Source organism: Neomonachus schauinslandi, chromosome 8 (genome assembly GCF_002201575.2).
Source record: "Neomonachus schauinslandi chromosome 8, ASM220157v2, whole genome shotgun sequence".
Lineage (NCBI taxonomy): Eukaryota > Metazoa > Chordata > Mammalia > Carnivora > Phocidae > Neomonachus > Neomonachus schauinslandi.
Window position 1 is genome coordinate 59,405,651 of NC_058410.1, and position 27,981 is coordinate 59,433,631.

At 33.7% G+C, this 27,981-nt stretch overlaps 1 protein-coding gene across 1 annotated transcript in view; it reads left to right on the top strand.

Moving 5' to 3' along the window:
• ASCC3 (activating signal cointegrator 1 complex subunit 3) overlaps positions 1 to 27,981 on the top strand; it is a 358,425-nt gene that overhangs the window by 197,440 nt on the left and 133,004 nt on the right. Inside the window, exons 15-24 of the mRNA XM_021693642.2 lie at positions 6,167 to 6,358; positions 6,659 to 6,883; positions 12,299 to 12,418; positions 15,189 to 15,353; positions 17,272 to 17,358; positions 18,217 to 18,393; positions 21,944 to 22,169; positions 23,474 to 23,628; positions 26,745 to 26,843; positions 27,799 to 27,967. Of these exons, the coding sequence (XP_021549317.1) occupies positions 6,167 to 6,358; positions 6,659 to 6,883; positions 12,299 to 12,418; positions 15,189 to 15,353; positions 17,272 to 17,358; positions 18,217 to 18,393; positions 21,944 to 22,169; positions 23,474 to 23,628; positions 26,745 to 26,843; positions 27,799 to 27,967 (1,615 nt within the window). The remainder of the gene's footprint in view (positions 1 to 6,166; positions 6,359 to 6,658; positions 6,884 to 12,298; positions 12,419 to 15,188; positions 15,354 to 17,271; positions 17,359 to 18,216; positions 18,394 to 21,943; positions 22,170 to 23,473; positions 23,629 to 26,744; positions 26,844 to 27,798; positions 27,968 to 27,981) is intronic.

Sequence of the window (27,981 nt, forward strand, 5' to 3'; positions counted from 1 at the left end):
TTAGTGCTTTGATTAAGTTAGTGAAAACTGGCATTTTTTACCACGTCAAGTTTTCCCATCTCAAAATCAAAGCATGTCATCTCACTTCTTGAATATATCCATATAAATGCCCTTGAATTCTGAGGTTAAATTGTACTTAGTTGTGTATTATTTTAATGCATTGGTGAATTCTGTTTTCTGCTTCTTTATCAGGTTTTAATATCAGTGCTATTTCACTGCTTCTGTAAGATTAATTTTGAGGCTTTCCTTCTATTTCTGTGCTCTAGGGCCTTTAATAGTATTAGAATTAATTTGTCTTTAGAAGTTTGAAAGCCCAGATGTTAGATAGGTTTTAAATTTTCTTCCATTGCTTTTATTATTTTACAACTTTCAACACTTCTAGGATAAATGTTATAACAAATTTACTATAAAACCATCCATCCCGGGCGCCTGGGTGGCTCAGTTGGTTAAGCGACTGCCTTTGGCTCAGGTCATGATCCCGGAGTCCCGGGATCAAGTCCCGCATCGGGCTCCTTGCTCAGCGAGGAGCCTGCTTCTCCCTCTGACCCTCCCCCACTCATGTACTCTCTCTCTCTCATTCTCGCTCTCTCAAATAAATAAATAAATCTTTAAAAAAAAAAAAAAAACCATCCATCCCAGTTTTTTAAATGGTATATATTGAATTTTATAAAGTACTCTTTTCTGATTATTTTAAACTGTGATATACTTCTGAACATTTTCTTTTTTTTACATTACTAATTTTGAGTCTTTGTGCTTGTGCTGCTGAGCTTGTGTACAACTATCTTCTTTTACTTAAAGGCTAGACAGTAAATATTTTAAGCCTGTGGACATATGGTGTCTATCACAGTTACTCAACTGTAGCTCAAAAGCAGCATAGACAGTATATAAACAAATTAATATGGCTATGTTCCAATAAAACTTTAAGTACAAAACAGACAGTTGGCACGTAGTTTGCCAACTCCTTTTCTTGCCAGCAAGAGCCATTGGTAATTTTTGTTTAATTTTTCTTTTAAAATAAGAGTTTTTGTGTTTACTTATCCATTTCACAAATTTTAAACCATCAGATTCTATTTTAACTTTATTAGGGTATATACTTTGTTTTTCTTTGGTTTTGTTATACTTTCATTATGGGGTAGCCAGGTGATGGGTATTAAGGAGGGCAGGTGTTGTGATGAGCGCTGGGTGTTATACACAACTAATGAAGCGTTGAACACTACATCAAAAACTAATGATGCACTCTATGTTGGCTAATAGCATAATAAAAATAAATAACGGAAAAACAAAACAACTCTTGAGTTAGATGTTAATTTACTTATTTATATTCTTATTTAGTGAAATATTTCAGGTATGATATTTTCTGAGAGCATACATTTACTCTGTCCTGTAAGTTTGATGTGTGATGTTTCTATTAGTTTTTAGACTTATGCAATTTTAGTTATTTTTCCTTTGTTGTTTAAGGAAGTCAAGATAAGAAAGATACATATATAAAGTTGCAGGTATGTGTTAGTTTAGAGTTATTAATTATTTTATTCAGGTGTTTTACATCTGGTTCAACTTACTGTCATATCTCTCTTGGAATGCTGTGCTAGAGTAATAAACCTAACTGGTCTCCCCTGTCTCTCTCCTGCTCAGAAACCTGCAGTGGTTTTCTACTTTATTCAAAATAAAAGCCAAAATCTTTATAATGGGTGTCCTCAAACTCTTGTCCCAAACTGAATTTTCTTTCCACCTCCCAAGGCACAAGCATTGGCTGTCCCGATCCTATTTTCTCTGTCACATATTTAGTGCATCAAGGCATGCATGGATAAACTAGAAACAGCCCTAACTCTTTCTTCCCTTCCTCCCTCCCCTCCCAGGCAGTCACCCAGGCTTCCTTATGGTATAGCCTACTCTCACCTTGAATTTATGTGGTCTCTCTGTTTCCTGCCTCCATTTTCTCACTGGGACTGTTGATCGCCCCATAGCTGGTCATCCAGCCTCCGGTCTTAGCACAGCTATGAAGATACCTCTCTAAACAACAAATCTGATACTGCTTAAGAACTTTCCTTGGCTCCTTTCCACCTGTGCTTGGGACCATCTAAGGCCTGACGCCCCTAATCCTCCTTTCCAGCATCATTTTCTTGCATTCACCCAATACCTTCTAAACATAATGCCCAGACACACTGTATTCTTTGCTAGTTTCGGCCTTTATGCTTGTTTATCCTGCTGCCTACTGTCCCCCACTTAACAGTATATCACTTGTCTTTCAAGACCCACATTTCACATTTTCTGTAAAGACTTCTTTGATGAGACTAGCAGATCATCGATTTATTCATTCCAGAAATGGGCAGTAAGTACTAGCTATGCAGAAAGTACTCTGCCAGGTGCTAGTGGGACAAACACAAGCCACAATGCCATTCCTCCCCTCATTTCAGCTTTGTCCATTTACCTCTATTAGAAACATATTTTATAGAAGTCACTTGTGCATGGGTCTTTCTTTCCATTCTGCAGATTACTCAAAGCTCACATTTTGTTTTCAGTTTCTTGTATTTCTAGGATCTAGACGTGATAAACAGCTGTTTATTATTTAAATTACCCTCTCTTTGGCCCTTTACAGGGCCTTTTTTTTTTTTTTTTTCCTATCATTTTTTATAAATTTGTTAGAAGGTAATTTTTCTTAGGAGTGTAAATAATTTAGCACAATAATGAATGCAAAGTTGTGTAGCACTAAATAGAATCAAATGGTCAAATTATACAGCTGTCTTGTACATAGATGGATAAAAATAATTACTCCAGGTATCTTCCTGTAAGGAACTATGGTCCTTAAACTCTTGTGTACATCAGAATAACTTGAGGAGCTGATTAGAAATGTATATCTAAGAACATGAAAACATGTTTCACATCATTAGTCATTAGGAAAATGCAGATTTAAAACCACATGGGATACCACTACATACCTCTTACAATGACTAAAATAAAAAATCTTGACAGTCTCAAGTGTAGAGAAGCATGGGAGGTAACTGGAATTCTGATATATTGGTGATGAAAATGCATATGGTACAGCCACTCTGAAAATGGTCTTGCAGTTTTCATAAAGTTAAAAATGTATTTACCCTATGACCCAGCAATCACATTCCTGGTATCTACTTTAGAGAAATTAAAATATATTCTCTTACACACACACACACACACACACATACACACACAAACACAGAGAGAGAGAGAGAAAGAAACTTCACATGGATATCCATAGAGGCTCGAGTCATAATTGCCCAAAGTGGAAACAACTCAGACATCCTTCAGTGGGTGTTTCAATTAACAAAATATCCATCCATACCATAGAATTCTACTCAGCAGTAAAAAGGAATGAACTATCAGTACAACTTGGATGACTCTCAAAGGCATCAAACTGATAAAAGAAACTAGCCTCAAAGGCTTATATACTGTTTTATTCAATTCCTATCACATTCTTGAAGTCATGAAACTATAAGGATGGAGAACAGATCATTGATTGCCAGGGGTTGTGGGTGGGGACGGTTTAACTCTAAAGGAATAACACAGGGAATTTTTTAGGGTAAAGGAACTGTTTTGTATCCTGATTGTTGTGGTTATTACACAAATTGAACATATGTTAAAATTCATAGAACCATACACCAAAAATGGAAAAAAATAAAATTGTATGATTTTTAAAAGAAGATTTTTAAAAGTGCGTATCTCTATAAATAAAAAAAATAAATAAAAGTGCATATCTCTGGGCCTGATTCCTAAGGATTCTAGTTTATTTGTACTATGCTAGCCCAGACCACAAGTGCCAGACTCAGATTCAAAGAAAGTTAAGAATGAGCAACCCAGACTTATTTTAGGATTGTTCACTTCAGGTCTCTACTGACCCAATTAAAAGCAATGCACAGGATATTGACAGGAATAGAGACAAAAGAGAAATGACCCCTGGTGCCTCTGTATTCCTCACAGAGACCAGAGGGATTACCCAGATGGTGGCCTTGAAGCTGGTTGAACTCACTTGGTCAGAGTGGGAGTACTGTGTCAGTACTGGATACTGGAGTATCCACCTGCTACATTATAGGAGGACTACTCTTCCCCAGTTAAATATTTCCTGCATTCAGCTTCATATTGTGCCATTTGGTGCCGCAAACCAAGTCCTTCCCCACATGGAGCTTGACTAAGGAATCAGTAACAAGCACATCAGGACATTCCACTGCAGAGGTCCACAGATAGCAGATTCACCTGAAACAAGCAGCAATCCAAGCAGTATAATTCGTACAGAGTATATCTTCCAAGCAATGTTTTGTTTTATTCTTTTAGCTCTGAGTGTCTATTCATGAATATTAGAGAAGAAACTGAGTAGGTGAAATGTTTCTCCTCTCCCTATCCTTGGCCCATGAAGGAACTCTGTTATATCCTAGCAAATTCTCCGCAATGAACTTTATCCCAAGTCGTCCCATATTCATGAGAGCTACTTTTAGAAGATAGATAACAGTTCTTGTCTAAAAAGATGAAAGTTTAGGCAATATGACCCAAGTGTAGTTAATCATAAGGTTTATGCATGAAATGATTTCTAACAGGTTGATCATGCTGCACAAAAATAAAACAGGAATATACTCCCCATGAAACTTGCAAAAGAAAGCCTTTTTGGTTTATGTGTATTTTGTTCAGGTCTCTAAAAGGCTTGAAATGTGTAAGTTGTTATTTCCTTGGATGGCCACTAGATGGAGTAGTTTGTTAAAGTATTTTGGTTTTATATATGCAGCAGATTTCATGAAGAGCTGTTTTCTTAGATCATTTCCTTAGTTAATTATTATTAACTTAGAAGTTTAAAATTTTAAGTGACTTTAGGGATAGTCAATGTGACAAAGTCTGTTCTAGAACCCCAAACCCCTGAAATCCCACTCCGTGCCAGTGTAGTGCCCCTTACAAAAAACTATGGAAAACTCTTTCAGAAGAAACTATTGAAATGTTGATAATGAAATTTTTAGAGCAATAACAGGCAAACACAGGACATGATGCCCAAACAGGAGCTTTTTTTAATAGACTTTATAAAGATTTATTTATTTATTTTTTAGAGAGAGGGAGAGAGAGTGCGCACATGAGGGGAAGTTCGGGAAGGGCCCAGGAAGAGGAGAGAGAATCTCAGTCAGGCTCCCTGATGAGCACAGAGCCCACTGTGGAGCTCAATGGATCCCACAACCATGAGATCTCGACCTGAGCTGAAATCAAGAGTCAGTTGCTTAACCAACTGAGCCACCCAGGCACCCCAAATAGGAGCTTTGACCACCTAAATACTTTATTATGTTAATCTAAAATCTTTAATTTTGCAGAGAAATTTTCTCTATTGTAGTGAGTCTTAGTGAATTTTTTAAGATACTCTGCTGTAGCACTTAATATGGATTGCAGATAAGTGGATCAAATCCCACATCTGAGCTCAGGCCAGGTCAAAGAACAAACACCAGAAGTAAAGTTAGTAAATTCAGGGCATTATAAAGTTGGGGAACTAAGACAGATGATCAGTGCTGGTCAGAATTCACCAAAAACACACCTCTAGGTGAACACAGTTGGTTTTATTAGGTTGTTGCAATGAGGAAGAGTGCATGCGCTGGGGAATCATGGGCATCTCAGTAAGAGGGGAGAATAGTCTTCCAGGAGGTAGGTTGTGTATAGAAAATGTAAAGACCTTGGTGGAGTGGATGTGGATTTGTCAGAAAAAGGACTTAGAGGAAAAGTCAACCCTAGTGGCTGGCATTGGTTCTTGAGCTTAGAGGGTGAGAATAATTTCTGTAGACCCTTGCATCGTAAGAACTGTGGCCTTTACTCTGAATGAGTTGGGAGCAATTTAGATTCATGCTTCCTTTTTTTTTTATGCTTTTTTTAATAGACTATTTTCAGAAGGGTAGGAAACAAGTAATAATGATTGGTTGCAAGTCTGAGTGAAAGAGATACTTGCTTTTAACTTCATTCCTCTTGCATTTTGTGTCATGTTGGGGATTACCTATGTTTTAAGATAGGTAGAATATAATTTTTACAATTTATGTATAACATATTAAGACTTAGATCTTAAAACTCATGAATAATTTTATGCTTTCTTTGATAAAGTCATTGAACAAAAATGCTAAATAACAATTACTTGTAAATGCTAAGTAATACTCTTATGTCTTGTTGATATCTACTCTAGGTACAGAAGTCAAGAAATAAACAAGTACGAGAATTATTTCCAGATGGTTTTAGTATTCATCATGCGGGAATGCTTCGGCAGGACAGAAATTTGGTTGAAAACCTGTTTTCTAATGGGCATATCAAAGTTCTAGTCTGTACAGCGACATTAGCCTGGGGTGTCAATCTTCCTGCTCATGCTGTTATTATTAAGGTAATAGCTTGCCTTACATGGGTTTGTGTGTGTCTTAAACCTGGGGATTGTTTTGTTTAGAAAAATACTGTGATTTGGCTGTTTCATTGACTTCTAATGCTATTCTTATAAGGTCAGAATTATTTTCTCCAAAAAAATCTAGTTTATATTGTGAAAATTTAACTCTATCACAGATGATGAAAGGATTAGTTAAAGTACACTTTTGAGATCTTGCCATATTTGCCTAATTTCAGTATTCAGCTCATCAGGATTATATTTGTGTGTGTTTATGTAAATTCTTATTAACTTTTCCTCATCTAGGGAACACAAATATATGCTGCAAAAAGAGGCTCCTTTGTTGACCTTGGAATTTTAGATGTCATGCAGATATTTGGTCGAGCTGGAAGACCACAATTTGACAGATTTGGGGAAGGAATCATCATAACAACTCATGACAAACTCAGCCATTACCTCACTTTGCTCACACAACAAAACCCAATTGAGAGTCAGTTTCTGGAAAGCCTTGCAGATAACCTAAATGCAGAGGTAAGATCCTGTGAATAAAAGACTGGAATAGAATCATCAGCTGAAAGAATGGCCAAGTAAATATAAGGTTGAATTGGTTACAGTTCTATAGTATTTAGGAAGACAGCTTGTGCCATTCCGCAGTCATAAGGCACAACAGGCTGAATGGTAATATTGTTGGTTAATTCAGAACAGTATAGATGGCAGGTGATCATGGATAAGAACTCGTTGCTGAAAGAGTGTACTTTTAAACTGTGAGGTTTTGTTCTAGGCCAGAAATCTAACCAAGCTATACAAACTAGAGAAACAGAAATAGCAGTAACCACTACTATATTTGTATTATACTTCTATAAAGTTTTTATAAGGTTTATAAAGCTCTTTTATGTTGGGTCATTTGATTAATCTTATTATACAGATTATAATTGCTTAAATTGAGCTATAGTACTATAATTTGTTTCATGTGTGTACATGCATTTTGTGTTAAGATTTAAATAGCAGACTCTGGAAGTCTAGGTAACATATTAACTGGTAAAGAGGATAAACATTCTTAATTTAAGAGCCTGTGTGTCAAACATTCAAATGAAGTTTCGCTGTTCTCATTACATTTTTAATTATTGCCCTGGCATTCAACACTTTCCTGTTTCTCTGTCCTTTCTTTTCTTTAAAATGGACTCAAATAATTTTTTAAAGTTGATGGGATATAAATGTTAAATAGATGAATAAATAAATGAAATGTTAAATAGACAAATGAAGAAACATTTGCAATCAAATATTACTTGTTGTGTGCAAGTCCTATATCAGCTACTTCTTAAAGAGCCTACAAAATTTCACTTACATTCTGTTCAGTATTTACAATTCTTTTTAGAGGATCCAAAGCATATTCAGTATGCAGTCTCCTCTGTTAAGGAGCAAATAGTCCAAACGGGGAGCAAAAGCTACAAACACACAGTGTAATAATGTTGGAAAGTGATCATTTCTATAGAAGGATTCTAGAAGGAGAAAACAGTTTTGGTCACAAGCTATTAGGAAAGGCTTTATTCATGAAGGTGTCAAAACTTGATCTGGGATCAGATGATTAGAGTTTGGAAGATTTGGTTGGAAGTTAGAAGAAGTCATGAAAGATGCTGGTCTCTAGAAGCATAATTACAAGAAAATAAAAAAGATTAGGAAATAAATTTTGACTCTAAAGAAAGTGTTTTTGTAGCTCAATTTCAGTCCCCATCACCTGCTATGATTTCATGGTTTAAGTAATTAGGTCTTTGGTCTTGGGTCTACAGTATCTCTGATAGAATAGTCTATTGTACAATGGTGGTAATAGATAATTCCAAATGCCCTGCAAGGTAGGTATAATTGCCTCGGAGAGGTATGTGACTGACCCAAAGGTCCTTCAGCTACTAATTTTTGGAACTAGTATTCAAACTCAGGTATATTTAACTACATATCTAGTATTTTCATTATAGCCTAGATTTTTGTTGCCTTATATAGACTGTAGTAAGTTAAAGGTGAATACATTTCTCTGTATTGATACCTGCCATTTGCCTTCTAAGACCAGGACTAATTTTCCAACATGGTAGCCATAATTTCTCTGACTTATGATAAAAAGAAAGGCTCCCTTCTGTGCAGTTTTTCTAGAAAACTATATCAAGGAATACTGTCTTCATAAACTTATAATTACTATCCTTGATAACTTTTTATAAATGGTAAAGTAAACCCAAGGTAGTGATGTTATTGTGTAGAAGACACAGGATTAGTGTCTTGTCCTCAAGGAAGTCTTTTTTACAGACTGTAAAACATTATCAATGAAACTATTTGGTCAAGACCTGAAAAATTAAAAAAAAAAAAATGTAGTCCATAGATTTACCTCATATTCATAAAGTACTTATTAGGTAAGTCATTTTCAGAAATGCCAACTAATTATAACAATAATTCCATTTAATGCCATAAAAGTCATTCAAATGATGAAATATATACCTTGAAATTTTTAGCTAATATAGTGAGGTACAGACCATTGCTAAAACTTTTTTCTCATATTTTGGTCTGCTTGGAATAGCTCCCAATTAAAGTAAATTTTCTTGTTAAGGAAACAAACCCCCTTAAATCATAGTTGAGTACGAAATTAAATTTTGTAATCTGTGGAAATCAAGTATGAAATTAGTTTATAAAATGAATGTGTGCTGTGTTCTTAAAGTAATGGAATTTTAAGTCTTTAGACTCTTTGCAAAACTATTCAGTGGCAGTGATCAACATAAAGGTCATGTTAGATTAGGAATATTGCCTTCACTAATGTCTTTTATAACATGAATATCTATCCTGCCCATTAGTTTAGAAGAACTAAAGAAAGTATTATATTAAATAATAATTTTAATACAAACATTTTATGGAACAGATTTGCTGATTGATACCTAATGGGGCTGATTCTCTAATGCTAATGCCAAAAGGTCACAAGTCCCAACCCTGTATAAAGCCACTTAATTTTGCACTGAGAGAAACACTGAAGCATGTTTGAGGCTTATTAAAATGTCTTCAGCAGACGTTACTGGATACCTACTCTGTGTTAGCCCCCTGTAGTATATACTTCAAAATATGTTAATCTTTCTGTAACCGTACACATAATCTATATGGAATTTTTCTTGTCTCTGCAGGACATAGTATAAACACCTTGTCCTTGGATTTAAGGCTTCCATAATCTGACCAACCTTCCCAATGCTGATTCTGGTTACTCTCCAACACATGTCACCTGCCTGAGACAGGCTCTCATTCTACTCACTTCACCTATAAAGTCCCAATTTTCCCATTTATAAAATAGGGACAATCTCGCTGGATTGTTGTGAAAATTTAATAAGCGCCTGTGCCAAGCTGGTATTTAGTAAACGATTTGTATCACCATTATCTGATAGTCCCTTGATTCTCAGCCCTATTTATACTTACTGTCAGCTTGCAAATCCTAGCTGAATACATACATGAATTTTTTTTTCATATATTTACTAACAGATACACGCACACACATACTCATGATTATTTATTTCATTTTTATATGATTTTAAGCAGTTTAAGAAAACATGCACATACAAGTAAGCAATTAAGATAACCTTAAAGACTAAAGTTGAAGTAGGTAAATTAGATACGATGTGATACTTTGAGTCTTCTAAAATTACCAAATTTGGGGTGGATTTTTTTTTTCTTAACAGAACGTAAAACTCTTACACTGTATATTTGATGGCACTTTTATAAGTTTCACATGTTAGGTGTTTTTAATTAAAATCATTTTTGAATATGTATTATATACTAGGCACTGTGGATGGTGGTTTCATGAGTGTCATCTTAATTAGTTACATGTGTCTCACCAGCATTACTAGACAACTTCTTGAGACCAGGGATCACGCTCTAATTATTCCTATATCCATTGTGCTTTACATAATACCGACTAGTTACTGACTTACTATGTGATTATTAAGATGAATGGAGATATTGCAAAGAGATTTGAAAAATACTCGTTTCTATTATAAAAGGCTCCTGTGTCACCACTAGGTGGCAGCAGATATTGACAAGTAAATTTTTGTCTTTGTCACTAGGGGGCAGTCAAAGATTAATCTAGAAATACGATGTACCATCATGAATTTACATCCATTTTTCAGGGTAGTCAGTTAGTCTGTTTCTTTTGGTGAACATTTAGAAGACTCGAATGACTTGATCCACTCTCTGATACCTCCTTCCTCCTTTCCTTTATCTTATCATTAGAAGCAATAGGTATTTATTTATGTTAATTTACTGCATCTGATTTTGAAAATAATAGCAAACTATTTTATCCTTTGTAAAATTTTCTACTCTTAGGGCTCATGTGATAGGATTTTAAAATACCAGTAGGTCAGTAGAGAATCCACGCAGTTTTCACTGTCAAATAATAGAATCACAGATGGGAGACACTCTCAGATTTTTAGCTATTATCATTAAACTAGTTTCCTTTACCTCAAGAAGCTGGAAAATGTTTTAACTGTCTCATTTTTAAATATTTGGGGAGTGTGAAACAACTCCCTTATTAGTTATATTTTAGTATTGTTATTCTTCATTTTGTAGAAAGTTTTACAGTTCACATTTTAGGAAATGTATGTATTTACCTTTCTTGTGGATGACTTAGTCATTTGTAAGTACATTAGTGTAAATTTATGAATTTATGTAATTGTGAAAATCTAATTGACATATGACATTGTGTAAGTTTAATGTTCACAGTGCGATGGTTTGATATGTGTATATAGTTATACACCTAACAATAAAGTTAGTAAACATATTCACTTCACATAATAACCATTTTGTTGTTTTCATGAGAACTTAAAGCTCTACTCTCATAGCAACTTTCAAGTATACAATACAGTATTAAGTATAGTTACCATGCTGTACGTTAGATACCTGCAACTTACTCATCTTATAACTGAAAGTTTATACCTTTGACCAACATCTCCCTAGTTCCTCCACCCGTCAGTTCCTGACAACCGCCATTCTACTCTATTTCTATGAGTTCAATGTTTTCAGAATCCATGTGTAAGTGAGACCGTGTAGTATTTGTCTTTCTCTGACTTAAGTTCGTGTAAATTTAAAGTGAATAGTCAGAATCTGCCTTATCATTTTTTACTTTGGTGATTTCTCTTTTTTAATAACTAGTAGTATGATGTAACAGCATGATATTTTATATATTGCAAGATCTCTTCTTCAACTAACTAAATATAGCTAAGCATCCACATTTATTTCACAAAATTAAACAGAATTCAAAATTATAGGATAAAACAAACATAAAAGTTTTATTTTCTTTAATATTCAGTGCTAAAATGAGAGAGTTTATTCTTCCTTTCTTTCTCCTAATCTGTAATGATTTAGTTAGAAAGCATCTCTCCTCCTGTGATTGAAGTATTAAGAAATTTAATTTTTTTCAGCCAGATGTTCAGGAAAAATTATACAACTATGAAGTTTCACAACTTGCATGAATTTTTAAATTAAGGAACACTAAATAAATGATTACCTATAGATCTAGTAGCTAAGGAAATGTATTTTTAAGGAAACTTTTCATTGTAATTTTGTTTTAATATCATTTTCTAATAATTCCTTTCTCTTTATTACACAGATTTTATATGTTGTTATTGTATTTTTAAATTATTAACCTTTCAATGATATATAGAATTAAACTCTAAGGAAAAATAATCAGATGCCGTAATATTGAGTAAATTCAGTTTTGGAAGATGGCATTTCCAATGTACTGTTCTCAATTAAATGAGGCAGGAATGATTTTTAATTAATTGGAGAAGTGTCATGTCCAGTAATTATACTTACCTTCTTTTAAATAAAGTATAATGATGTATTTTAACTTTTGACAAAATGGCCTTTGATGTAATGTTTATATCCAACTTTAATGCATTAGTTTAATTTTGTTATATTTTTGATTTGCAGATTGCTCTGGGAACAGTTACTAATGTGGAAGAAGCAGTGAAGTGGATAAGTTACACTTATCTTTATGTACGGATGAGAGCAAATCCATTAGTATATGGCATCAGTCACAAGGCTTATCAGGTAGAAAACTCATTTATAAAAAAATATCAAACCTTCTTTTTTTGGTTTTGTAATCTTTTTATGATATGAGGATAAATATTTGCTACTTCTGCCTCATCTGAATAGAATTAGGTACCTGGAAGAAAAACAAAAAGCTTTAGTCTTTTTTAGAAAATACGAAAGAAAATTAAATTTGCCTCCTATAATTATTTCACTCTATTTATATCTCTTTTTCCACGGATACTAAAAAGTTAATCTTTATATTGTTATCAATTTATTATTCAGATACATTTCCATTTGATATTAATATTTTGCTGTGATTTTTATTTTTTTATTTTTTTAAGATTTTATTTATTTATTAGAGAGAGAGCATGAGCAGGGGGGAGGGGCAGAGTGAGAGGGAGAAGCAGGCTCCCCACAGAGCAGGGAGCCCGATGGAGGGCTCCATCCCAGGATCCTGAGATCATGACCTGAGCCGAAGGCAGACGCTTAACCAACTGAGCCACTCAGGTGCCCTTTGCTGTGATTTTTTAAAAAGTATAATAAATTAAGGTTTTAGAGTAAACCAGACAGACATGAGGAAAATTATAGATCACTTTTAATAATAGGCTTATGTTTGGGGCGCCTGGGTGGCTCAGTCGTTAAGCGTCTGCCTTCGGCTCAGGTCATGATCTCAGGGTCCTGGGATCGAGCTCCACATGGGGCTCCCTGTTCGGCAGGAAGCCTGCTTCTCCCTCTCCCACTCCCCCTGCTTGTGTTCCCTCTCTCACTGTGTCTCTCTCTGTCAAATAAATAAAATACTGAAAAAAAAAATAGGCTTATGTTTTATTAAGTATGTTCCTCTTATCAAGTCCCTTCTAAGCCCGTATTCCTAAATTAAAAGATAGTGTTAATGAGTAATTAGCAGTTTGGAGGCTTGGATCAGTTCCACGGAGCACGGTGACAAAATCGAATGTATATTGTAGCACTTCTTCCTGTGAACTTTACAGTTGTGTGGTCCACATGGCTTACAAATTCTGTGAGATCTTGGCTTTTCTTAGAACTCTGCTTTATACAATGTAAATGCTTCCTAATTACAGATAAAATCAGTTGTCTAATGAGAACATTATTTCACCATCATCATATGGATATTCACTAGTGTTAAGTCAAAAGTAGCAAAGTTGAATTGAACTCAGAATTAGTTTTCCTCCACTTACTGTCAACTCAGCTTTTGTAAATATTCCATTGTGTTATCAAAGGGGTTGCCAGTCTTTTTTGTCATTTTTCTTTTTCCTGTGCTATGTGCTATAGATTTGACCATGGGAAAATTGAAACTTAAAGGCTTAGGAGGGAAAAAAAAAAAGGTCTTGTTACAAATATTGGCTTGTGAAAATGGTCAATGGCACTATGAAAATATTCTGAAAGGGTAGAGGAAGGCAAAGCACAACACATAGTTTTATGGGCTAAGCCATTGCAAATCTTGGGGCAAAATAAATATATCAATTGATTTTTTAAGTACTAGGTTAATATCAGAAGTCATTTTTGTATAATTTTCTAGTATAAAGAAAGTGATTTTTTTTCCTTCTGAGATACATAGTTTTACTCTCTTCACAGTTCAGAGACTCATCTTTTTAATTTTCTTTTTACTTACATGTTTATATTTTATTACTCAGTAAGAATGTGTAGCCACAAAACTCATGTGAACTAACACAAATCATGTTGTCCAACATATTTTTAATGGTTTAGAACGTGTAATGAATAAAATGGTTTTGTAAGATGAACTTGATACATACAGTATATCATTTATAGCAAATATTTAAGACTTTTGTATTTGCTAATGGCTTTTGATTCCATCTTCCCTACATTTGACTTTCCTTGTCTCATTTTTCTGATTTTTAAATTTACTTTAGCTATATTTGGTGTATGAATAAGCTACCATCAAAATGTAAGTTAGAAGGAATAGTAGGAGTATTAATTCATTAATTGATTTCTAAAGAATTTTTATACTCCCCTCCCTTCCCTTTAAAGGTCATATTTATTGCTCCTGCCTAGAGCGTGACCTTCAGGACTTGGTGTGTGTGCCTGGATATATGTATACATACATACATACATTTATACACATACACACACATCACAATATTTAAGAATATTTGTTAATATCTTGTGTTAAATGTCCTTTCTGTTTAGAAAGAGGCTATTAAATAATAATTTCAAAACTATTCAGAAATTTCTTGTCAACTTCGTCTTACTCTTTGCTTCTATTATTATTATGTGCAAAATGGGTTTTTACATCAGCAGTTATGTAAACTATTAGAACATCAAAGTCATACTCTTGCAAGAATAATTATGCATTTATTTCTTTATATCTTTAACAGAGAAAATCTTCCTCACTGCGAGTTCTCCAAAACTGATGAAGTAGGAATACAGCTTGATATTTTAGAGTCCCTATTTATTTTAGTGTGGGAGGGAGAAGACAGATTGTTTTACTAATATCTGATTGCCAATCTTTATATTCTTAAAGATTATAAGACCATATAAGAATTTTAGATTCTAAAATATTACTACTTAAAGATAACATAATAAAGATCAATAATCTTAATGAATTTTTAAGTCTTTATTTAATGGATTAAAATATTTTCTGGTTATGTCCTGAATTTATAAAAATGTACTTCTTTAAAAACTGTAGTAAAAAAATTTTATTCTAACTAACGTATCAACAAAAAATTTTAATTTCCATAAATAGGTATATGTTTGTAAATGATGACTCTCTAAAGAAATATTCAAGTGTTTATATATATATTTTTCCCTACAGATTGACCCAACATTAGCAAAGCATCGAGAACAGTTGGTCATTGAAGTTGGTCGAAAACTAGACAAAGCTCGGATGATTCGTTTTGAAGAGCGAACTGGGTATTTTTCCTCAACTGATTTGGGTAGAACCGCCAGCCACTACTATATTAAATACAACACCATTGAGGTATTATACTGAGTGTAACAAATACAATAATATGTTTGTTCTTAGATGTAAATACTTTCTAGACTTCAGAATATAGTATTAATGGAAAATAATAAAAGCAACTAATAGAACAAAGTGCATTTAACTTACATGAATTCAATAACATGCTGAATAAACACAAGAGAAAAATAAGACTTTAAATAATAAGGACCCTTTGCCATCCGTTCAGTGAATATATCCTAAGCAGTAGGCACACCCAAGCCTAAAATATTGAGCATGTGCAGGAGACTTATGGAATGAACGCCTGAATGAGTTTAAGCAGGAGGTGATGGCTTAATGATATCAGTGAATAAAAGTTGAAAAATTAATTTCAGATTATTGAGAAACACTGGCTAAAGAAGAGTTTGAAAAACTACTGCAATTACCAGGTCAACCAAGCTGTACTATTTGGGCAATTTAAGAGGTTTCAAGGATAGGGGCCCCTGGGTGGCTCAGTCGTTAAGCGTCTGCCTTCGGCTCGGGTCATGATCCCAGGGTCCTGGGATCAAGCCCCGCATCGGGCTCCCTGCTTGGCGGGAAGCCTGCTTCTCCCTCTCCCACTCCCCCTGCTTGTGTTCCCTCTCTCACTGTGTCTCTCTCTGTCAAATAAATAAATAAAATCTTTAAAAAAAAAAAAAAGGTTTCAAGGATAATTTAGACTACAGGGTAGCCTTGCTTATTGCCTTTTAATGTAATCTTGGGTAAGATAGGATGCCAGTATAATATTTACATTTTAAGGAGTATATGCATGTCTTTATGTGTGTTTACATGCATGTATATGTACCTACATATGTTAATATATGGGAAAACATAACAGGGATTACCTGTGAGGAGAGTCTTAAATTCAAAGACCAAGATGGGTTAAAGCACATTTTTACTCTCCTTTTTATAGAGAAAGAGTTCGAATTTTTTTTTTCTTATATTCATTTTTGGGGTACCTAAATATGTTTTTAAAATGAAAAAGTAACAGAAATCACTAACGTGAAATTTCTTCAGAAATATGAAAACCTAAGCCAATATGAAATCTAAGTTTTGTACTTATTTAAATAACACATGCTTATACATTTAACAGGTTTCAGAAAACACCTTTGTGTGCATACTAGCTTTTCCTCATCTTTGCCAAAATAAATCTTGCATTTGTATAGCACTTTAGGTTTCTTCTTTTAACATGTATCATCTCACAACTGTGATCTTGTCTTCCTCAATCCAAAACATTGCCCCTACCTCTCTACTGCTTCTATCACGGGCTCACATGCTCACTTGCACTCCTTTTGTCCACTAAGTAACCTTCCTCATTTTCTCACTGGGTAGTATGTTACTGCCAAACTCTGTCTTAGGCCTGTTTGCAGCTCTTTCAAGAACTGTAGCCTTTCTTCAGCTTTGTCTTTATTCTGTGTGGTCTTTCACTGATTTTTTTTTTCTTCCCAGTTTCCTGAATTTGTATATGCCCTCGCTAGTAGTATTATGAGGCCTTCACCAGAATTTTCAGGTTGCATAATTTTAGTTATTCCTCTCTGAATTTTATATGATATATGTTCAGCATAAGAGTCTGGTCTTGGCTCATTTTCAGCATGGGCATATGGAAATCTGTACCATTCACCAACTTTAAGCTGAACATTTTTTTTAGATATCTATTGTAGGTTTTAATAACTGATTTTATTGATCTTTTTGCTTCTAAAGGTCTTCTCCAGCTAATTATGTTTTAGGAAATTTTTCAGTCTTTGCTAAATTTGATGATGTTTAAAGCAATGATCAAGAATAGGATACCACAGACATAATAACTCTGCATTGTCTAGGCTTCAAATATTCCTTAAGAATGTATGATTTTATAGTCACTTTTTAATTGAAACCATTTTACTGGATCTTCTATTTTAATCAAATATAACACTTACTTTGGTAGACCTTCAATGAATTCTTTGATGCTCACAAAACAGAAAGTGATATTTTTGCTATAGTCTCCAAAGCTGAAGAATTTGATCAAATCAAGGTAAGTAAGATTATTTGAAGCTTGAATCAAATGCATTTGGCTTATATACATTCATTCATTTATAAAAGCTTATAATTAATTGTTATTCCTGTTACAGTATAAGCTGTGTGGCACTTCGCATTTAGAGTACCAGCAATGTTCTTTCATTTATCAACAGTGTCCACTATCCTAGATTATGCTATTATGTCATTCCTGACATTATTCTTTGCTCTCTACTGCAAATCAAATATAATTTAAGTAGGTTTGCAGTAATGAAACTAGCAGAGAATATAGTATGTAGATTTTGGTTTATTTGCAATATAATGTTCACTGAAGAAAATATAAAGGACATGCATGATTCAAACTTAGATATGAGTATTTCTGTACCCGTATTATAATTTAATCTTATTAACAGTGAAAACTTTAATACTGTGAATCATAGTACTTCACAGCTTTAAGCTATGAATGTGTTATACCATATAAAAATATATGACTGTAATGAATGCATTTGAAGATAATTCAAGTTTGCCCTAATCCATTTGGGCAGAGGTTTTACTCTGGTCAAATAAAATATGAAATCTCATCAACTGAAGGATGGTGAGGTCAGAAGATTTAATTTTTGTGGCATATCAAATTTTTATATGTCAATGGCAACTTTAATATTGGTGATGAATAATAAAATGTAATTGTATCAGCCTTAAGATAGTTTCTTATTGTATTTTATTAGCTACCTGTGAAAAATTACTATTATATTAATGTACAAGAGAAAAATGTTGAAAAATGAAAGCCTTAAAAAAACATGCAATGTGATTTAGTTTAAATATGAAAAATTTCAATAAATCAGCCCAAATAATCTTATAAAAACATTGATTCTTCCAGGTCAGAGAAGAGGAAATAGAGGAGCTAGATGCCTTATTAAACAATTTCTGTGAACTCGCAGCTCCTGGAGGTGTAGAGAACAGTTACGGGAAAATAAACATCCTACTTCAAACTTACATCAGCCGAGGAGAGATGGACAGTTTCTCCCTTATATCAGATTCTGCGTATGTGGCCCAGGTAAGAATATTACTCCCTTCCTGTTTTCTCTTCCTTGTTTACTTTTAGAAACTCAAGATATTAATTCATGCTATACTGTGAATGTATTGCATTGTGACATGCCACCAATTACCGTTTTATTGCAGAACTGGTTCTCTATCTTTTATGCCCTCTGTGCTGTTAGATCAGAAATGGAGGTGGGATTTGGTGGTGGGTTTGGTTCTTTTAGATGTTGCTGTTGTTTTCATTTTAGAGTTTAAAGATATCAACACTTGGTTTTTCCTGCTTTACACAATAAAGTTCACTTCTTTTACTTAGAAAGGGCAATAATACAAGAATATTTCAAGCAGAGTAAAAGATTGTGGAACCTTTATAACTTACCCCAAATGTTAGAAATATAAACAAAATTTTTACCATTAAATAAGGCTTAATAGCAGTGCCTCACACCATATTTTCAGTCTGATAAGTCTGTGATTAAAAAAGTAATCTTTCTTCCCTACCAATGATACTTAAAAATTGAGAACTGAAAGAAAATTATTCCCTAAATTATAGCTCATTAAATGTATTTTTTTAAAAATACTGTAGTATAAAATGTTGTAGTATTTATGTTTTTATATTCAAGCCCTCGTGTGAAGTAAAGCAGGTTTTTTTTTTGCAGTATTTGCCTTTCAAATGAGGCTTCCCTTCTAGACATGTTTAAAAAACATACTTTTTACTTATCAAGAATACCTTTTTCAAGAGAGAGAGGCAAACCATGAAACAGACTCTTAACTATGGAGAACAAACTGATAGTTACCAGCGGGGAAGTAGGTGAGGGGATGGGTGAAATAGGTGATGGGGGTTAAGGAGTGCACCTGTTGTGATGAGCACCGGCTGATGTATGGAAGTGCTGAATCACTAAATTGTACACATGAAACTAATATAACACTATATGTTAACTATACTGTAATTAAAAAGAATCCCTTTTTCATAATTTTTCATTGAGTAGTGCCTCCTCTAAGTTAAAGAGAAATAAAAACTTAATCTTATTTTAAGTATAGAAACTATTCTGCTATGTATCTTATGTTGGTAATTTTGTTCAAAGACTTTATATAGAAAAAGTATGTTTGTGTTAAATAAATGAACAGCCATGAATATTCAGAAGTGCTTTGAAATAACTGTAAATGTGAAATATTTGCAAACATGAACCAAGATATATTGGTAAACAATTCGAATGAATTCAGTAATTTAATCAAAGTAACCAAGGAACCAGGTGATGATTTCATATGCTGTATAAACCAAATATGGATGTGGTGAAAAAAAATTTTGTTTGCGTATCTTGGAACCATGTATTTCCTGCCATAGAAAATTTATATATAATTTATAATCTCTAAACCCTGTGACTTCTACAGGAACCATTGTTTCTAACTTACTTTATCTGTTTTTCTGAAAAAATGATATTGTCATTTTACATTTTCTAATGATTTTTATATTGAAATAGTTAATGACTTAAATAAAAGTTAAAACTTTTCTGGGTTCTGGATGAATAATCTGGCCACATTTCTGTTTGATTCAAGATTATGAAGGTATTATCAAAGACTGACACACAAATTGCTTTACAGTATAAGACAGGATTTCTTCATGATTGGTTCCCAAAAAGTCAGTCTCAAAAAATTAAGGTTATAATCAAAGCATCCTGGTTTTTCTTAAAAAGCTATTGTGGGTCTATCATCCTTGAATGCATTAGATAAATTATTGTTGAGTTTATATTTTAAATGTAAGCCACCAACAGTTCCACAACCCTCTCAGCTCTATAAAATAGTCATCCCTTCTGTATTTCTAAAACTTGATTCTCTCAACCCCTGAGATAAATCCTTAGCTCAAATAGTCTATGATTTTATAAAGAAGCCTCTATTTAGCGTTTCTAAACTGCGTATGTTAGAGATTTTGATCATTATTCCCCATTTATATCATTCCAGATTAAAATGCCTGCCTGTATCTCACATGGGATTTCTCCTTCCATTTCTTTTAGCTTCTAGGGAAAAACTGTAGGTTCTGACATAGAAAAATAACATACTTTCAAACACAGTTGGGAAAATTAGCCTAGTATCTTCTTACAAGAGCAGCTAAGAATGATGCTGGAAGAAGACCTATTTGGTAGATATAGTAATCAAAATGTTCATGGGGCGCCTGGGTGGCTCAGTCGTTAAGCATCTGCCTTCGGCTCAGGCTGTGATCCCAGGGTCCTGGGATCGAGCCCCGCATCAGGCTCCCTGCTCTGCAGGAAGCCTGCTTCTCCCTCTCCCACTCCCCCTGCTTGTGTTCCCTCTGTTGCTGTGTCTCTCTCTGTCAAAAAATTAAATAAAATCTTTTAAAAAAAAATGTTCATTTTATCATTCTCTGGGCCTAATAAAAGTCATCCTATAATTTTTATTGGGTATCAGAACTGTCCTCATACTTCTAAATACCATTTTTGTTCTTAAATTTCTAATACTGTAAAAAAAGTAGTCAAATTTGTCAAGAGACAAATACATATTTTATATAAAATGGAAAACCAAAGCCCTTAACTCTTATGATCATTTTTGCCTTGTAATTTCAAGCCAGATCACCTATTTGCTACTTAAAATCTTCACTCTTTTTCATCTCTTTTTTATGATTTTGACCAGATTTTAACATTCTTCATTTTTAAATATAGATGTCGTTCAAGATTGTGAGGTATCTCCCAAGTTCATGACTTTAAAAACAATCTTCGGTAAAATAACCTGCAAAGTTAGTGATAGAGGGAAGGAGGCAAAACAAACGGAAACTAACTGTAGAGATGTTAAAAGGGCTTCAATCCTTGTAACTTTCTATATGTCTATTAATGAAGTTTTCCTTGGAGTTAAATTGGACTTGTTTAGACCTGGCTTTGATTAGATACTCTGACACCAACTATCTGTGTGATCTAGGTCAAATTATTAACCTCACCAAACTCTGTTATCTTCAGGTATAAAATCATAATATCAAGACCAATTGAATGCAGTTGCCATAAACATTAAAGGAGATAGCATACAGATTAAATGAGATAATAAAGCAGTTAAGGTGTTGCTTGGTTTGTAGGGAACCATTAATACAGGTAGCTGAACTCATCAGGATTTCCTTTATCACCCTTCTCACACTAATTTTTCTGTCTGACTGGATCCCAAAGTCCTCTTTATTTCTCTACGTAGACTTTTAATCATTCCACTATATACCCAAGGGTATCCTCAGCTGTTATCTTATATTCTAGGTGGCCTCAACAGCCTTTTAAGTCTTATGCATACCTTTTATCTCTTCCTCCTTCATTCCTGGTTAGGGAGCATAGGGTGGAGCCTCCTAAGAACCTGGATATGAGACTACCATCTGAGATTGAACAAGATAACATCCACTTATGAGAGATGTGATTATTCTTATATAGAAATAATAAAGATAATTACGGTTATATGAGAATAGATTTTGCCCACAATTAAAGGCTGCAACTTGGCATGCTTCTTTTAAAACTGAGTGTGAATGACAAATCTGACAAATTTAAAGTACAGTGTACCTAACCACCAACCCCCTTTTTATTCTTCAGAATGCAGCTAGAATTGTCCGTGCTCTTTTTGAAATTGCTCTGAGGAAACGTTGGCCTGCCATGACCTACAGGCTCCTGAATCTTAGTAAAGTCATTGACAAGAGGCTTTGGGGTTGGGCTAGCCCTTTGAGACAGTTTTCAGTCTTACCACCACACATTCTAACAAGATTAGAAGAAAAAAATCTTACTGTGGATAAGCTGAAAGACATGAGGAAAGATGAAATAGGTAAGAAGGGAGCAAAAATGTTTTAATGTATTGTTCTGTACAAATAAAATATTTTATTAGATTAAAAGAAAACTATTGTGTATTTTCATATTACTCAAGATAAACTTTTTTACCATTTTAAATCCAGTTGGTATCAGTATGTAAATAGCATTTGTTCTGCTTTTATCATACGATGTTAAAAAATTATTCCTACATACATTTCTATGTACCTTAACATTTTATTGGACAAACTTACCACGTATTGATTACTTAATATTTCAGATTCAGAATAGGGATGACAGTATACATGAAGGGAGTCAGGCTGAAGAGAAGTAAGGGAGAGGACTACTGCTGACAAAAGGTGCAGTGATGGAAAGAGAGGCTGAGATAGTTATTTCACCTGTATAGTAAGACTACTTTAAGACAGAATGGCAGAAAGTATCAATAAAAATAGAGAGAAATTGAGGATATTAACTAGAGAAATTAAGATTACTTACACTGGGGTAACATAGGTAAATATTTTATCAAAATAAGGAAAACCACTTTAGTTTCAAATTCTGGTGAATATAGAACATTTTGATTTGTTCATAAGCATACTTTAAAAAATTGCATTACAAAGAACCAAGATATATAAGAAATATTGATACTATTAAATATTATCTGATACTATTAAATATTAAATACTAAGTGGAAATATTATTTCCACTTAATTGCTTGGACTCAAGTAGGAAGATGTTTATAGTCAGTCACATCTGTTTGTGACCCCCTCCCCACCCTGGCATTCCCATACATAACTACTTCAAAATCTAATCATATATGAAAATAGGTATAAGTGGGTAAGTTTGTGCTACGTTAACCATATTTTATATTTTAGCTTTATTTTTTTCTGGAAATGAGTTTGGATGGGTGATTTGTGTTTGATTACTAAAGCATTTCCCATCATGGTTATAGAGTTGAGAAATAGACTTTGTGTAAATTAATGGCTATTTTCACAAAATACTAAATTTTTTAATGTGTCGTGAGCTAACTAGGAGAAAAGTGGAACTGTTTATAGTAGTTTAAATACTGTCAAGTCTCAGTAATTTTGAGAACCCTATTAATAGCTGAAGAAACCTTGATACTGGTTTTCAGAGCTATGAATTGCTAATTCAAGTTAACTATTACAAAATATTCAAACATGCCAGGTCAAGAATGTCAACTATTCTACATAGCAAATCATAAAACAAGCAATAAAACCACCTTCTCTGAAATCCCATTTACAAGTCAGATTATGTTGCTTTTTTTCTGTCTGAACACATTTCTTCTGTGTGATGTTTTCCTTACAGGTCACATGCTGCATCATGTGAATATTGGACTCAAGGTCAAACAATGTGTTCATCAGATTCCTTCTGTTACAATGGAAGCATCCATTCAGCCCATCACACGGACTGTCCTCCGAGTGACGCTTAGCATCTGTCCTGATTTTACTTGGAATGATCAGGTAAAAGTAGAAAATATCTCTATCAATGGTAAGCAAAAATGTCCGCACTGCAGGTTCAACTATACCTCCTTACATCTGTCTTTAAGGCATATAGAAAACTCTAAAAAGAATACATATTGAAGATTCATTTAAAGCATTGTAGTAATATTTACTATCATCCTCAAGAAAAACATGCTATAATATATTAATATGGCAACCAGTGAGACCTCTTCAGAACTTTTTAGGTACCTGAAAGTTCAACATTGAACAGTAGTTTAGTGGATTCACTTACATAAAGACTGTGTAATTCTGTCTTCTTTAATTTTCTGTTATCTTCATTTTTGCCAGCTCTACTTACTCTGTCATTTTATCCTACTAAAAAGTCAAGATTCTTTGTACTAAAAGAGCCCTTTTAAAATCCTAATATTTCTGGGCGCCTGGGTGGCTCAGTCGTTAAGCGTCTGCCTTCGGCTCAGGTCATGATCCCAGGGTCCTGGGATTGAGTCCCATATTGGGCTCCCTGCTCAGCAGGAAGCCTGCTTCTCCCTCTCCCACTCCCCCTGCTTGTGTTCCGCTCTCGCTTTCTCTCTCTCTCTGTCAAATAAATAAAATCTTAAAAAAATAAAATAAAATAAAATCCTAATATTTCTCAAGCTATCAATCTTCTCTTCTCTTTACCATTAGGTGTATAGAAAGAGCATTCTGTATTTTCTCCTGGTCATCAGTTTCTTTCCTGCTGAGACTACTTTCTCGGTGATCACCAAAACCTAACTGGTTACCATAATAAATGACTTTTTCTCAGTTATTTTCTTTACTTCTCTGAACATTCAGCACTATACATTGTCCTTCTTGCAAATGTCCTTCCTTGGCACCCATCACATTTCTGTTTCTGTTTTTACCCTTTCTATTCTTCTTTCTAAATCTTAGGTGTTATGGTAACTATGTTTATAGTTAGTCACATCAATTTGTGACACCCTCCCCACCATGGTATTCCCATACATAACTATTTCAGAATCTAATCATTTATGAAAATATGTACAAGTGGTGTTGAGTTTGATAAGTTCTTTATAGAGACCTGTACCTCTGAAACAAATAATATATTACATGTAAAAAAAAAAAAAGAAGAAGAAGATAGTAGGAAGGGAAAAATGAAGGGGGGAAAATCGGAGGGGGAGACGAACCATGAGAGACTATGGACTCTGAGAAACAAACTGAGGGTTCTGGAGGGGAGGGGGGTGGGAGGATGGGTTAGCCTGGTGATGTGTATTAAAGAGGGCACATATTGAAGGGAACACTGGGTGTTATGTGCAAACAATGAATCATGGAACACTACATCAAAAACCAATGGTGTATGGTGATTAACATAACATAATAAAATAAAATAAAAAAGAAAATATGTACAAGTGGTTCACCATATTTTATATTTTAGCTTCATTTTTTCATATATCATATATATGAAATCTTATATATGTATTTAATGTACACACACACACACGAGAAGATCTACTCTGGATCCTCTTATTCTGTCAACATTTTTTAAGGTCTATCTTTGCAACAGTTACTGTACAAAGACTATAGTAGAGAGTGATTGTAGATACAAAAGCAAGTAACTCTCAATCCTTTCTTTCAAGAAGCCAGTGGAGGAAACGAGGAAATCCGTAATTGTAGTAGCAATGCCTACTTTACATGGTTATTGTAAGGTTCTGATTAAGTATAAGTAAATATCTTCTACACTACCTGACATTATTAGTATATCTTTAATGTGAATTAATTTTATTCATCAACATGCTTAAAAATTATCCAGCCATAGTCTTAAGTCTACCACTGGTCTTAAACTGCCCTAACTGGTGATTCCTTCAGTTTTCTCATCTGTAAACATGCATAATAATAATAATTAATTTTCTCACAGAAATGCTGTGAGAGCTAAATGATATAAAATTATATTTAATATTTTATAAACATAAAATTTTACATAAAATATAAAATTAGTTAAGCCATATACTCATATTTCATTTTATATTTAATAGAGGGTTTTGAAATGCATAAAAATTTTATTTCCTTTTTTTCACAGTTTTCTTCTATCAGTATCCATAAAAAAATCTTCCACAGTTTGATTTAATTAGTAAGATAGAGTACTTAATAGTTTGTATAGTTAACTCTATCAGAATGCTGTTGGCTGCAAGAATAGAAAACCTGACTTATTTCAAAGTGACTTAGGCAAAAAAATATATTATCTTCCACAGTAAAAGGTCCACTGATAGAATAGGCCCCAAAGGTGATTAAGTCTATTTAATGCTATCATTTAGAGCCCATCTTTTTGCTGTCCTGACACTCTTGGCTACCTTCCAGATGTTTTCTGTGCTTCCTTGTTCATATTTAACAGGAAAAGGTGAACACACCCCTACTTTATCAACCCAGAGCATGAACCATAAGACCTTTCCCTTAGTCTAATTGGGCCAGTATTGGGCATGTGCCTATCCCTTACCGAAAGCTGTTTGTTATAAGGAGGATACTGTAAACTGATTGGCTTGGGCTAATCAAAATCATCCTGAGAGATGAGTTCACCTTCTCCTGAGTCACATAAGAGAGAGATGAACACTGTACAAGACTGGGCTTTGTTAGAAAAAAAAAGAGGGAGAATGAGTACACAAAATATGGCATATCTGTCTATCCAGTGGAATATTATTTGTCAGTGAAAAAGAATGAAGTATTGTTACATGATACAACATGAGTGAACCTTGAAAACATGGTAAATGAAAGAAGCCAGTCACAGAAGACCACATATGATACGATTCTGTTTATATGAAATGTCCAATATAGGCAAATATTTATAGAGATAAAGTACATTGTGGTTGTCAAGCTTGGAGGTTGGGACAATGAGGGAAGATAAGTAGTGACTTGCAGATGGGTGCAAGGTTTCTTTTTGGGGGTAATTCTAAAATTAGATTATGGAGATGGTTGTAAAAGCTTTGTAGAAACCATTGAACTGTGTATACTTTTAAGTGAGTAAACTTTTTTATGTAAATTATGTATCAATAAAGCTGTTAAAAAGAGAAAGAATACGTGCTGGATTTGCAAACAATATCCCTTACTTGAGTTAAAATATACTTAGTATTAGAATATTATTTTTCTTCTAGGTCCATGGGACGGTAGGAGAACCTTGGTGGATTTGGGTAGAAGATCCTACAAATGATCATATTTATCATTCAGAGTATTTTCTAGTTCTGAAAAAACAGGTAAACATGGGTGTGTCCTTATTATGTTGCTATCATAGAAAGAAGAAAATATAAGCTAAATAATTTCTGTTTGTACCTATTTCTCTATAATTTCATAGTACCCTTAAAGCTTTATTTTTTTTAATGTTTCTTTTTGGTTTCAAAGGTAACAGGAATTGCATTTTATTGTATTCATATATTCAATGTGATCTTGGTTTGAGAAATTGAATTGTAATCTTTATCGTGGTTTAAGGCATGACTTCCAGAGGAGTGAAATATGTCAAATGGATGGGATAAATAATGTAATGGATAAATAAGATTAAATAAATAAAAATTAATAACTTTAGATGTTACCAAAAAATACTACAGAGTATTGACTCACATTGTGAAAAGGGCATTTTTTAAAATTTTCCATGAATCCCAAAAGAAAGACTCAATTTGATGCTAGTATATCTTTAACTGTGATGCTTCATCCATGATTTCTCTTTTTATCAAAGAGAAAGCAAGCTTTAGGCTGGGAACCCTGGGCAGACAGCAGTAGAATTTCACAGCAGTGTTTCTTTTCATAATTACCTTCTATTTATGCTAAGTTCTGTTACTCCACTTAACTAGTAGTGAAATTTAAAGAAAAATATTAAGTAAATAATTTGGTAAAAATCATGAAGTTAAGTAATTTAATGAATGAAATTTGGGAAATTCTGATAATGAGTCAAACTGGTAAGCTGTTAGTACATGATGATATACATAAATAATATAAATTGAATATAAATTTAACTTTCTATAATATCAGGTATCCTCAGAAGGGAACCATGTATAAATTTCTGAAGTGCCTAAATATCTCAACTATTTAGAAACCCAAGATATTTTCTTATGTTTAGTACCTGTTGGTGTAGATAGCATTTTCTTAACAGTAGACTAAGAAGGCCTTTATGATATCAGAATATTCATATTCACTTGAGACTTTATTTCACATTAGGTCATTAGTAAAGAAGCTCAACTTCTGGTATTTACAATCCCTATTTTTGAGCCTTTGCCTTCCCAGTACTACATCCGAGCAGTGTCTGATAGATGGTTAGGAGCTGAGGCTGTATGTATTATCAACTTTCAACATCTGATTCTACCAGAGAGACATCCTCCCCATACAGGTAACATATTGAAT